General features: G+C 44.2%; 1 protein-coding gene across 1 annotated transcript; it reads right to left on the reverse strand.

The window, feature by feature from the left end:
* Window positions 1–1204: 1204 nt before the first annotated feature.
* On the reverse strand, window positions 1205–14102 carry NELFB (negative elongation factor complex member B). The gene is made up of 14 exons (XM_042879258.1): window positions 14075–14102; window positions 12993–13297; window positions 12645–12808; window positions 12369–12468; window positions 11037–11267; window positions 9402–9587; window positions 8017–8129; window positions 7252–7354; window positions 6218–6313; window positions 5391–5533; window positions 4320–4426; window positions 3235–3376; window positions 2343–2451; window positions 1205–2097 (listed from the first exon to the last, which is right to left on the reverse strand). The coding sequence occupies exons 1-14, from the start codon at window positions 14100–14102 to the stop codon at window positions 1960–1962; spliced, it is 1965 nt and encodes a 654-aa protein (XP_042735192.1). The 3' UTR covers window positions 1205–1959.
* Window positions 14103–14112: the final 10 nt, after the last annotated feature.

The following is a 14112-nucleotide window of genomic DNA, read 5'->3' on the forward strand; positions in this document are numbered from 1 at the left end:
CATCAGGAGTCTGCCAGCAAGAGCTGCCCAGGCTCCACAAAGGCAATGCTGAGCCCAGGAGACAAGGAGTGCAAAGGCAGCAGGGATGAGAAGGCAGCACCCCTTCCTTGCTCACAGACCCATGCTGTCTTCCCAGTTTTCCCAAAAGACACAGATAACCTCACAAATGGAAAACAAGGCACTGAGGCAGTGAAGAGTACTTGCTTTCCTCACGCAGCACTTGAGATCTTGGGAGGAAGAAAGCTACACAAAGAGGGAGTTCAGCAGCTTCTCAGAGGGATTTCCATCTTTGCTCAATTATCTTTTTTTTTTTTTTTTTTCCATTCAGCTTCAGGAAATGGAAAAGTCTCATGATATGGCTTGGCACCAGAAATGCTCGAGCCCCAAGAAAATAATTAGTGCTGGGAAAATAAAGGGACAAGAAAGTGACAGCATGATCAGCACAGTTAACAGTGCCTGAAAACTCTGATAACTTTCTAAGAAGATTGGCTTGGCAGACAAGAGGAGAGCAGAGCAGTTTAGCTTGACTTCAGATGGCTCTGGACACAATTGTCTGAAGAACACATATAGCCAAATCATTTTGCTGTGCATCAGATAGCTGCATAGGAAAACTGGCAAGACTCCAGTCCCAGAGAGTTGAGATCAACAGCACAAAGTCCAACTGGCAGCCAGTTACTCCTAACATTCCTCAGGGGTCTGTAACGAGGCTAACATTGTTTAATGCCTCTATTCACAACCCAAAGACAGAACACACCCTCAGCAAATTTATACATGGTACCAAACTGTGGGAATGGCTGACACACTGGGCAGGGCTGCCAGAGGAACCTCAGTGGGCTGGAGAAATGGCCTAACAGAAGCCTCAGGAAACTTAAAGTGAAATACAAAGTTCTGCCCTTAAGCAACCTTTTCTGGGTAAGCCCTGTTCTGAGTGAGAGGGTAAGCAGAGACCCTCAGAAGTGCCTTCATACCTATGTTAGCCTGCAATTCAGAATCCCTCCTGCAGGCAACTTCCTGTTTACAGAGGACTGATGAGATTTTACATATATTGTATGGGCTGAGACCAACGAAACGTCACTTGTAAAGCTCACACAACTCATTCTTCTCCCAAATCCATCTTCCTGCATACTCTGCCTGATATTTACACTGAGGCAACAGTAAAAGCACAACAGGAATTAACTGCAACAGTACAGACAGCAAACACAGATAAGCCACTGAGAACAGGCTATTCTTTTAGTCACGATTTCACCCTTCCTACACCAAACCCTACCAGCATTCAGGTCTTACTTCACTGGAGCCAAGATTCATTTCAAGCTCTTTCTTTGGAAAAAGTGGGAGAGAAAGGAAAGCAGGGGACTGATTCAGTTTCTGATGTTCTTCACAAGATCATTGCTTCTTGATCTGGTGACAGTGGTGGACATCCCTCACTAATGCAGCACGTTTTACTATGAAGTAAACAGCTAGAAACAGAAACAGGAAATCACATCAGTGGAGCTTATCTCCTCTGACATTTGTTTGCTGAGTATATCCTCTAAAGGCCCAGAGGAGCCCACTAACAGCCAGGAAAAAGCAGGTTAGCCTCGAGGAGCTCACACTATCTGCTCAGCCATGTATTAGACAGCCAGTTGTAAGTTCCTGAAATAAAGAATACAAGATGCAAAGCTTAAAAATATGCCTTTTCTTTTTCAAAAAAAAAAAAAAAAAATTGTACAGTCAGTTGTAAGTAGATCTACAAGACACTCAGCTACCTTTAAGAAAAGTAAACCTCTGCAATGCACTGCATACAGAGTTTTCTAACCAGCAAGAGACAGTTGGGTAAACCGCAGCGTTTCCCCAGAGAGCTTTTTGAGTGGCTATTCTTTGCTTCCACCCTGCGTGCAGCCGTTGACAAGGCAGCACAGCGCCCTCAGGCTGCTGAGCACGAGGCCCGTTTTGCTGTCTCACTCCTGCAATACAAACAGCTCAGCGTGAGGCTGGTGTGGGCACGGTGGGCAAGGGCAGCTCCATGGAGGGAGTCTCAGTCACTTCGGCAGGACTGGGCTTGCGAAGCTCCAGTTTCTCAGTGAGCTGGTTATGAAGCTCCTTCACAGCCTCCCCACTCTGCAGAAAGAGATTTAGGGAAAGGAAAACCAGAAGAGTCAGACTTGGTTCCTGCTGCTATTAACTACAGCACTAAACACTCAATTAACCTCCATGTTTTAACACAAACCAATGCAGAACGAGGAAGTTGCAAGTAATTAAGACAACTTGGAAAGCTGCTAACTGAACAAAGCACACATTCCATTAAGCAAGGTCTGGGAAAGGCAGATGCTTTCATTTGCAATTAATTTTCCATTTCTCATTACCTGTTTGGTGGGTTCCAAAGCCTTCTGGAGAGACTCTAATTTGGCAGGCGCCACTTTGTGATGCAGATGAAGCAGCAATCTCAGTACATGTCTGTGTACATTCTCCTTTCTGAAAAAAAAAAACAAGTTTAAAGCAGAGAAACAGTTATACACAAACATGGCCTACAGAATGAGAAAGCTACAACAATGCTATCAGAAGAATAGCAAACAACTGAGGACTGACAGCTCTGTTGTAATCCTCCAAAATACCCAGGAGTTGCTTGCGTGTTACAAAGTGCCACCCCTGCCTCGGATCTCCAGCTAATGCATCTAAATCAATCAACAGGGGTGAACTAAATGCAGCAACCACAGGGAATTGGGGCAGATTTTAAGCAGAGGCTGCAGCACAGAGCAGCGATTTCTCTCCCTCAGCTGTGCTGGATGAGCCATATGACCACACAGGAGGGTCATCATATGCCCCCATCCTATGAGGAGCAAACTGCTTTTGGGGGAGCCTCCCAGAGATTAGATCTGGTTTGACAGCCACCAGTTAAACCACACAGGCTTAAGAGAATTAACAAATGGTTTTTTTTCTGCATGCAGCCTTTACAGCAAAGAGCTGCAGTTAGTGCTTCATATCCACGGCCACTGCAAAGCATGAAGGATGCTATCTTTTGTAACTCCAACTTGAGAATAACAAATTATGGTTCAGGTAATCAACACCAACATGAAACATCTAGCAATTCTGCTGTTAAGAACTTTATCACAGTATATACCTCTCCTAAAAGAAAAAGCAGCAGACTAATGATTTCAACATGAAGAGTTTGCTGAAACGTTAAACAATAGTCCAAAGAAGTACAGCCTCCCTCAGTTCTCTTACAAACTCACTGCCTCTGAGGAAAATCAGATTTACCTTGAGCATGCAGTGAGAAAGAAGCCATCGAAGAGACCGGTGCAGAATTCTTCAACTGCAAATTCATCACCCAGCAGTGTGAGGTTACCAGTGAGCAGATGCAGAAATATATCACTGAAGGCCAAGTCACTGAACGTCTCAACTGCACAGCATAAAAAGGCAGAGACTGAGACTCACAAATCTGTGCCAAACCTGGATTGCACAGCAGAGTTTCCTGCTGAAATCTCCGTGAAAACTTTTCCTTACTGGCTTTCACAACAGGCAGCCCAAGCAGGTGGCTGTGAACTTCCACCTGAGGAGCAGAGAGCTGAGAAAAATATGAAGAAAACCCACGTCTCCCATCAAGATGAAGTCACACAGAGCAGTCTGCTGCTGTCAGAATCATGGGGACCCCTGCTATACCCTTCTACAGCTCTGTGCTCACGGCCACAACCACCTCCCTGCACTCCTCAGACCCCACAGTGAACAGATGCAAACTGCTTACCAGTGAAAAAGTCACCCATCTAAGTGAGCTGCCCATTAAGCAAAGGGCCCAAAGAACAGTTGGGGTAACAGGGGGAGTGGGGAATCCACCCCACTGCTGGGAGCTGCACTTCCTAAGCGTGCTGCAGAACTTTCACACAACTTAACCCAGAGAGGTCAGTTCAGAAGGTAAACCCAGGAGGAACTTAGGGCTGTGTTTGGTCTTGTTTTGTTCCACATTTTTTCAACACACAAACACACAAAGTCTCAAAAAATATCTGGCCACAGCAATTACTGTGAGCAGCTGCAGAATTAAGTCACCTACATTTTTATCTTTCAGTCTCATTCGTAAAAGCTCTCAGCTAATCCCATTGCTAATACAGCCTTTGATGTCTACTGACCTTCAGTCACTACCCCTAAGTTCTCAGATCAGCAGAAAAAATATCCTAATTGCAGACAAAAAACAAACATGTAATCCTGCCCTGCTTAAAGTCACCAGAGGAGGCAAAAGTAAATATATGCATTTGTCTCTGAAATCAGTTTCATTTCAGGCTGTTACTTGACCCCTGGGTCTCCAAGACAAGGGAAGCAGCTGAAGAACAGAAGCCAAGACAAAAACTCACCTACTGCTGGCAGGAGCCTGAGGAAAGCATTCTTGTTTCTCTGTTTTGTTATGTGAAGGATATAATACAGCCCAATCTCACAAGCTATTCTGTTCTCCTGCAAGAATCTGTTAAAGAAGGAGCAAAGCTTTTTAATCAATAAAAATAAATCTTTTTTTTTCTTAGAAGAGATTAAAACAGTGTTGGATAGGAATCAAGCAGTTACAGCAATGGTTAACCTCAGAGCCACAGGAAAGCAGCTACTCAGATAACGAGCATCACTAAATCCACTGCCAGAGCCAAGGAAAATTTTACCATTCAGCAAGCATTGCATTATCTCACAATTATACAGTTGGATCTGGTTGTGAACATTTTAAATAGCATTAATGATAAGTGATAATTTTAATAAGGGTTTTAAAAAAAGCTCGAGTAATTTACAATGATAGAAAGCACAGCAGTGTTTTGTTTTATGGATTCCTAGAGGTCAAACATCAGCTCTGTCACAGAGCAAACATAAATCCAACCAGTGGGATTCAGTACTCCAGATCATGGCATACAGACAAGAACTGTGCTGGAAATTAGTGCAAGATCTGAATATGAGAGAACACAAAGAGGATTTTTAATTATCTCTTTGAAGCCCCTGGAGTGATAAGTTATCAACAGAGTGTGTCTGTGTGACAGAGATGTAAAGTAACATTTACAGTAGCACTCCCCAGATAGTGCGGGCACTTATCCAGCTGCACTCAGATGAAATGGTATCACTTCAGCATGCATCACTCACTGCTTGGAGAGTCACAGACTCAGCACTATTTGAAAACAGTGCTACAAAGTACTTTCATATTCACTCTGATGTAAAATGGTCAAAGCAAGAAACGTACTTTATGTAGATACATTTCATTTGAGGAATCATGGTGGAAACCCATTTCACTAAAAGTGAAGAGCAGGTTTGATTAACCAGGACTAAATCTTACTGCCCAAGAAGTCTTTACCACATACAGTATTTTCTTCTGCCAGTGTTGATCGGTTTCTTCACGTTTTGCTTTAGTAACAAGACCAGTGTGTAAAAAGTAGCTGGGAACACAGATTACATACTTGGTGAAAGCCTCAGGAATGGTGCTGGGGTAGGGAATCGGCCCCTTTTCCTCTGAGGGCAGCTTCTGATCTACATTGAACGTGTGATCATCCACCACAAAGGACATCAGCATAGGCAAGAACTTTGTAATCAATTCGGCTTCCTTAGAGGGATGGAAGGGGAGAGGAAAAAGGAGAATGTTTTCATCAATCAGTTCACACCATCTCATAATTCCACAGCACCGTAACAAATACTGAGGCAGTGTTATCAGCTCCACCCTGCGCTTCTGCAAACAGGCCTTCAGACACCCAGTTCCCTGAAACTTCCACACGATCCAGTGGAAATGAGGACAACTGTATTTCACCCAGCCCTGCTCAAAAGCTTTCTTTGGACAATGATGTAGCACCTCCTCCAACAGACATTGGAGCAAGCACTGCTCTGCACATTGAGGATGGTACCATTGCTTTTAACAGCACTTACAAATCATATTCTTTATTCCCTAAACTGACAGAGATCAATGCATAACTAGTAGCAAAAAAGTAGCAAGACAAAGTATTTATGTGCATCTTCTCTTCGCAGAAAACAGTACTGCATCAGATTCACAGCACAGCAGGCTAAAGAATTAAAGAGAGGAACAGTTCAACTTAGAAACAGTAAGGGCAGACATCCATGGAAATGAAACACGAAGCTTACAGCATCCCAGCATGCCCATCTGAGCTGCTGTGCAGTGACCACTTACTGCTTCTTTGAAGGAAGCTCTTGTTGAAGAATATGCAGAAAGCTGACTTGAAGATTAAATCAGGGACACAATGTACATCAAATAAGAAACAGATCTAAAGAGGCTCACCATTTTTGGTTCCTTGAAGACTTGACTGTCAATCATGTCCCAGGCTCCCTGTCCTAAAGACAGCATCCTAAGGAGCAGCAGCAGATCTGGGCTTTCCTCGAATTTTAAAGAGGGGAAAAAACAGCTAGTTTGATCTTCCACAATTGAACATACAAGTATTTATCTGGAAGCAGTGGTTTACATTCAAAGCCCTCCTGGACTAACAGGAGAGGCATTCAGTTCTCAAATTTAATCGATAGCCGATTCCTAAAATGGGAATCAAACAGCTGCAGGAAGAACACATAGCTGAGAGTTGTTCTTTGTGGCATTCTATAATGTGCTAAGAAGAATGCAGGCAATCTGAGCAGGACACTGTTCTCAAGGTGTCCAACCAAATCAGGATACTGAAATACAGTGTGACAGGATGAATCAAATCATCTCAGCAGAACTAAGAAGTGTGCATAAGAACAAGTTTTTGCCTTTATATTCTGCCCTGAAACCAAAACAATCTTCAATTTTAAACTGCCAAGAAGAACTTATTTAATCAACACTGAAATTTGACAGCTCAGAGATGAAGACAGCGAATGCCTCACACAGGTCAGATGTCTGTAGGGCTCCTTCCCTTTCCACTGAATTGCCTCCTGCAGACACTACTTGCAGGAACTGCACTGTACTGCAGCCAACAGAGCAGACCAGTGTCAGATGAACCATCACATTTACCACAGCAGGGAATAAAGTCTGCTGCTGTTTAGTACCCTGCTGGAAGGACAAAGTAGGGGTGTACATACATACACAGCTGTCAGGACAGGAGGGGCCATACAAAGAATTCATGGTTATTTCAGATTGCTCCAAAACGCCTCCCTCCACACAGCACTCCTGCAGATCTCGAAGGTATTTGATACAAACAGGAAGCCAGAACCACACTTCTCTTATTTCAACTTACAAATGCATTTAAAAACTTGATCCTACTTCTTCTACACTGCCAGCTGTTTGCTGATGACCGCTGTTCAATTCAGACTAGGGGTCACGTTGGCCACGCTTGCTGCAACACTCACCCTGGGTAAGGTGTCCTGCCCAACGAGGTCCTGCAGGTGCCTGATGGTGCTCAGGGCTAAGGTGTTAATGGCAAAGGGATCACACAAGATCATTGACAAGTCCCTGAGAGAAGAGGCAGGAGTCAAATAAATGCACACCACTCCTAACTCCATCGCAGCAGGCTAGTCTCATACCCAGCTGTAGGACGCTCGCTTCTTAGATGTGCCTCACTGAACACAGAACAGTGCTGTTGTAATCCTGTCAACTGTTAGATGTAATGTCAGAGTAGTACATGCAGTAAATCAACACAAAACCAGAAACTGCTGTGATAATGGGCAACAATACCTTAACTATCGTAACATAAAACTCGCAATAAAATTCCTGTCTTTTGTTACCCACAGGTTTTCATTCCACAAATCTTCTCCTGCCTTTGTGAAAACGTCATGAATGTGATTCCAGATAACCTGCTCTGTCGAGTCAAAGAAAATAATTACCAAAGGTCTTCAGAGCTGAAGTGTAGCTGTGTGAGCTCACACAGTTACAAGGTCACAGAGAAACCTGCGACAATTACTCAAGGTAACTGAAGCATTACCAAGGATCTGGCCAGAAGCTGTCTGAATATGCTCTGGTGCAATAATGCTGCTGAATACGCTGCACTTGACCATGGAGAAGAACTACTGCCTGCCTGCTGGTTTTAGGGAACAATTAACACCTCAACTACGTCTCATATTGTGACAACTGGAACCCAATTTGCAGTGTATCAATAAAGGGCCTAAGCAGCTTACCCCAGAACTTGCTCTTGTCCTTTCTTCACTCCATCCAGAAAGCCTTGCAATTCCCGAGCTCTCTTGTTGTCCACAAACTTCTCCCGAATGCAGGCATCAAGGCACCACGTGAACTACTCAGAAAATGAGAATGCTCATGACAGTGACAGACTGGCTATAAAATACACAGTATCAAGGAAAAAAGGCCTGGAATGACCTCCAAACCTTGGAGTTAACAAGTTCTGTTAATGTACTCGGGTATGGTAACAAGATGATCACAAATACAAAGGAGGCTGAATACAAAAACATCTCAAAAAGAGGTCAGAAGTTCCAATGTAAGTTAAACTGTTGTCACCTCCTCCCCTTCTGTGGCAGGTATTCCTTGGCAGGTAAGGCCATGGAAACTACATCACTTAATAGTAAGAACATGAGATTTTTTTTTAGCCAATGTTCCACTGCTCCCACCCTGTGAGTAGGGCTTATTAAAAGTAGAGACGTTTCTGCTTTCTTACTAAAATGGAAAGACAGTTGAGTGAACTGTTTTCCCTGACCTAAACCTGTGGGTTTGCCTTTGACTTTTATTTCCCCCTTAAGAAAACACCTAAGCTTTTCTCAATATTTCAGATGCCAAGAAAGAAAAACTTGCTCAACTTTCTGAAATGTTTCATCGTGGCTCATTTTTTTCTCACTAGTCTCTGCAAAATGAGATCACCAACAACAATCTGCACCTTGAACAATAATGATCCTTTTTCTGTTCAGTCACTGTCTATACACTGATTTTGAGACTCTTGATCAGAAGACATTAAAGAGCACGCAGTAATGTTTATCATCACTCTAGGACATACTCTATGTAAGCTGAATACACACAAAGCTTAGCAGCATTACTAAGGGAAAAATAAGCTTTCCTGTAGATCAGAACAATCCTGACTATGGGCAAAGGACCAGTAACGAGATCCTGATGTGACACTGACACTGTGCCCACCACATCCCCCTACTTTAATAGCTTAATGTCTCTATAACTCAAGATTCAAAGTATTTCATGTTACACACACAGTTTACTGACAGATGGAGTGTCACACCAGCGCAATGGGAAGGAGAGCAAGCTTTGATTAAGAACCTGGAGCTAGCTCTTTTTTTTTTTTTTTTTTTTTTTTCCCAGTGGTGTGAAAGCACCACAAATTTGAATGATTCATGGGTTCTGAAACGAAAGCAAGCTGCTAGTTAACCAAGACAAAGTTTTCACCTGAAGTTCCAAGGACTATAAGGTGACTTTTGGATTCAAGGGCTGAACTCTCTTCTCAGAGAGAAGTCATGGCCTGAAGTCCTGCAGGGCAGCAGGTATCACAGGAGTGGATGAAACAGACAATTCTGCAGTAATATTCCCATCTGCCCCACATGACTGATACCTTATGACAAGGGTCAACAGTGCAGATTTCACTGATTTCCAGGTCATGCAGTGACATCAGGAGCTCTGCCCGCAGCGTGCAGTAATGCACATTCCTTGTCCGGAGGAACAAAGTTCTCAAGAACTGCAACACCATGTCGTAGAGCTTCACGTTCTTCCCAATCATCTGAGTCAGCTTCTGAACCACCTAAATCCAAAGTGGAAAAACATGCACTCAGTACCAAGAGATAGTGTGACTTCACACACAAAATGCAAGTGATTCCTGCATTTACATGACTCACCAAGTTTGAACCATCCACATTAACCTGAGTTCCTTAAAAGGAGCTATTTTAACCTAGGATTCATAATCATCAATTTTTTCATGGCCATACTGAAAGAGCCAGGAATTTCCAAATTGGCTCTCTTGCAAAAAAAAAAAAAAAAAAGGAAGCATTTGTAAAGTGAAGCTGCTCAGCTCTACCAAAAGGCAAGAAACAGTACCTGATATCAAATTATGTAATCTGCAATTCATAAAACATGGAAAGCAGCTCATCTTTCTTTGGAAGTCTTTCTGTATTTCTAACTACTTCCAGGTTACAGGACATGAGAACAAAGGTGAAGACTGCAGTGCAAAAAAGGAAACAGCAGAGCACTTGCACTAAAAGTGGGCTTCTGAGAGCAAAACAGATCTAAACTATATCCTTCAAGTAAAAGAGGTACTATGCTCTGAAATTAAATTAATTATACTGCCTTATCACTGCAATTCCTTTGCATTCTCAACAGCAAGATCCTTACAGAAACTCTGGTATTTCCCTTCTGGAGCAAAGGCTCCATGAGGTGAAATGACCAATTACAGCTGAGCCAATCTAATGACTTACTAATGACTTACTGTTACCAAAAAGGAGAGAGACCAACTCCTTACACCTATGCTCTTCCCTCCCACATCAAGCTTGCCAGTGGAAATCCAGCCCCGTTTGGTGCTGATTACCTCATCTTTGAGCAGATTCAATTCCCTGTCTTGGAAAACCACTTACTGGTTTTATTTGCAATTAATGAGGTGACAGCTCATGAAAGGGTCTGATATTACCAGAGCAACTGGCAAGGATGGAAGGTGCAGCACCTCCCTCCCAACAGCAGTATTAGATCAGCTCCACCTGAGCTGATGCAATTCCACCTAAAGAGTAACTTTTCTGAATGCAAACACAGCTACAACTTCAAATGCTCCTCTCCGTTGAAAATAATATTAAGGAATTGGTGTCTGTCTGTCCTGCTTAAAAAAAGAAAAACAACCCAAAAAAACCCCACACAACAAAAACAACAAACACAACAATAAAAGACATTTAAGATGATCAAATTGATTTGACAGGGAGGCTCTGGCTTCAGGACAGCTGAGCAATATTGCCAGGATAAGCAATAAGGAAAATGTTTAAAGTTCATGGACAGCTATGAACATGAATAAATAATTACACAGCATCGAGCAGCTATTAAAATAATTCCTGGTGCTTTGGTCAAGACAAAATGGCCCATATCTCAGTGGCTGATCTGCTTCAGTAGCAAAGTTGGATGGGTGAAACGAACACTCCACAGTGTGATGAGGTTGACTGGAAGCTGTTGAACAACATTCAGAAGCACGTTGTAAGAGATTTCCTTCTCTTACCTCTCCCTGACGTCTTGCTTTAGGAGATGGACTGAAGAAGTTGTGCAGGACAGAAATATCGTTGCTGAAGAGAATATTTTCTTTCTCCAGGATATATTGCTTCAGCAGTGGAGATACTTCATCACCAAACAGAGCCTGGTTATCCTGCCAAATCTGGCGCTTCACCTCCACTGCACATGCTTTATACAAATCCTTGTCAGCCATTACTAACTTCAGCTTCTTCTCAGGCACCTATGATCAACAGAGCAGTTACCTCCATGTCAAGAACCTCACCTGCCTGACTTTCCAACAAGTAACTATCTGCAGAATACATCTAAATCACAATCTCAGGTAACCTGGTAATTTACATAGCAGTGTCATTAAATAAAGTGTCACAGATTCATCTTCTGCCCTCCCTACTCTAGTAGCAGTAAGGCAATCCAAAGAAATTTAACTTTTTAAATAAGCAAATAACACATTGATTTTTTCCTTATTCCTTTCTAAGAAGACAAAAGATTTTCTCTAAATGAATGACACTGAGATTTGGGGTTATTCAGAACTCTTCTGCTTATGAAAGGAACAGTTCTGAATCACAGAATCACAGAATTGCAGGGGTTGGAAGGGACCTCCAGAGATCATCGTGTCCAACCCCCCTGCCAAAGCAGGTTCCCTACAGTAGGTCACACAGGTCGGCATCCAGGCAGATCTTGAACATCTCCAGAGAAGGAGACTCCACCACCTCCCTGGGCAGCCTGTTCCAGTGCTCCGTCACCCTCACTGTGAATCGATTATCATTGAATGGTTTGGGTTGGAAGAGACCTTTAAGATCATCTAGATCCAACCCCCTGCTATAGGCAGGGACATCTCCCACTAGATCGCTGCTCAAAGCCCCATCCAGCCTGGTAATTACCTTAAGTACAATACAGTGCTTTTAATAAAGCTGCTTCTTGAAATTTTTGTTTCGCAAATCTGAGCCTCTGTATCCTGTATCCTTCTAATTACCTTCTGAAAGATCTTTCAGCTTGCCATAAGTTTTCATATCAGCTATGGGAAAATTCACTTACTAGTGATTTTGACTACCTTTAGGAAGCCACATGTATTGAATAGGATCGGGAAATTGTCTCACCTGATTCTGAGATACTAAAATGCTTTTTCAATGAGCGTATCAAGCTGTTATCCAGACACAACAGTCCAGTAAATATTCAGTCAGTTGCACTGATGCTTGCAGAGCATCTGCAGCTGGAGCCTGCAGCCCAGCCAACAGCACAGACAAGAGAAGTCGTGCAACAGAGATGCAACAGAACAAACCACCATGGACACAACTGAACAGGCCAGCCTAAGCAGAAGTTTTACCTTGGGCAAGTGCTTCATGACACACATTACCACAGGCTGTATGGACGGCATCTTGACCAAGGAAAAGCTTTTCTCCAGGAGATCTTCCAGCTTCTTGTACCTGAAAACAAATAAGACCAAGAGATTCTAACTACCATTTAACTGCAAAAGTCATCTCAAACACCGCAACTTGAGCCTCCAGAAGACTCAAGCCTTTTTCAGAAGCCATTTGCCCACTGCAGATAACATTCACATTAAATCCCCCTCCCAGCCCACATAACCAACCAGCCTACAGACCTTTCCTCCACCTTCCCTTCCAAGGCGATGGCTGAGATTCGCTCCAGCAGTTTCTCCCTCAGCTCGTCGAACACCGACTGGTGGAACTCCAGCCGGGGGGTGCCGTGCAGGTCCAGGAAGGGCAGAGCTGACTGCAGCGAGGGCAGCAGGACCCCATTTTCTGTCTGCCAACAAAAACGGGGGACAGAGGCGGTCAGCAAAGGCTGCTAAAAAAATAATAATTAAAAAAGGGGCCAAAAGAGCACGGAGCAAAGCACAGGCACCACCCGCGGCCCTCCCACCCCAAAACAAAGCACGGACGCCACCCGGGCCTCCTCGCCCCGCCGTCTCCGTGGCGACCCGCCCCACCTGGAACTGCTCGATGGCCTTCAGCGGCTCCGTGCAGTTGGTCAGCGTCTCCTTGAGATCCTCGCCGTTGGCCACCCCCAGCTCCTGCAGCCCCGCGTACATGGCAGCCGGCCACCCAGCCGGCCCCGCTCCCGCCGCGGTCCGTCCGCTCCCGGTCCCCCAGCGCGGCGCGGTCCGACGCTCGTTCCGTCCGTCCGGAACTCGATCCGCCGAACAAACGTTCCGGGAAGCTGAGACCTCGCGGCTGATCCCGGGAAGGAGGGGATGAGATCGGGAAATGCAGCCGACATCATAAAGGGAGATGACTCAGAAGGCGATTATTTAACATTTTTGTGTGGCTGAAGGCTCAAGCACAGCTTTAAGTTCCAGATGTCCTCCTTATCGCAGAAAAACAACCTTCCTGTGATGGAACTTCTCTTCAAAGATCTGGGTGCCGTAAATAAGGAACAAGGACAGCCATCCAGAGGAGGTACAAGTCCCAGACAGCGGCCATCCAGAAGGGACGAGGTGTCCTTGTACCCATGGATAACCAAGGAGTGGGACACCTCCCCAGACTTCCACCAAAGAACACTGAAGGTCCCAAATGAGCTCAGAAGATTCAAATATGTCATGTAGCCTTGTACGTACGTAATCCTATGAATATGCACTAGGTAGGAGTGGTTATGAGAGATGGGGACCTGTTGGAGCACATCCACAGGAGGGCCACAGAAACGCTCTGGGGGATGGGACACCTCCCTCTGGGGCAGAAATTCTTCCTAACATCCACACCTGAACCTCTCCTAGTGCAACTTGAGGCCATTCCCTCTTTTTCTGTCATCACGTATTAGATAGGTGAGTCATGAAAACTTATTGGATTATAACAGAAGCCAGTGTACAGACTGTGCACTAGATTTGTGGGAATATCCCACCTCACACCCTGTGCAGAATAAATCAGTGTCTCCTCCTAAGCTCTTGTCTTTTGGCTGTGTTTTGGGAGATTTGCAACAGACAGCAAGGGAAAGGAGCCCTTCCACAACCATCCTTTGGCCTCCACAGGACCAAACTTTCAGGATAGTTGCTACAGACTGGAATAATAATCCTACTTTTATTCTCCATGAGATCTCCTGCCATGCCCCAGGTT

This window comes from Lagopus leucura, unplaced genomic scaffold (assembly GCF_019238085.1).
Source record: "Lagopus leucura isolate 7727_CA_CO unplaced genomic scaffold, USGS_WTPT01 Super-Scaffold_100022, whole genome shotgun sequence".
Taxonomy (NCBI): Eukaryota; Metazoa; Chordata; class Aves; order Galliformes; family Phasianidae; genus Lagopus; species Lagopus leucura.

What these genes read in the sequence shown, in the direction of transcription:
- NELFB (XM_042879258.1), bottom strand. Translation starts at nt 14,102, where the DNA reads ATGGCAGGAGATCTCATGGAGAATAAAA. An exon ending in AGGCCATCGAGCAGTTCCAG is followed by an intron (nt 12,809 to 12,992) that starts GTGGGGCGGGTC and finishes TTTTGTTGGCAG; the next exon opens with ACAGAAAATGGGGTCCTGCT. An exon ending in GGACAAGAGCAAGTTCTGGG is followed by an intron (nt 7,355 to 8,016) that starts GTAAGCTGCTTA and finishes CTCTTCTCTCAG; the next exon opens with GGACTTGTCAATGATCTTGT.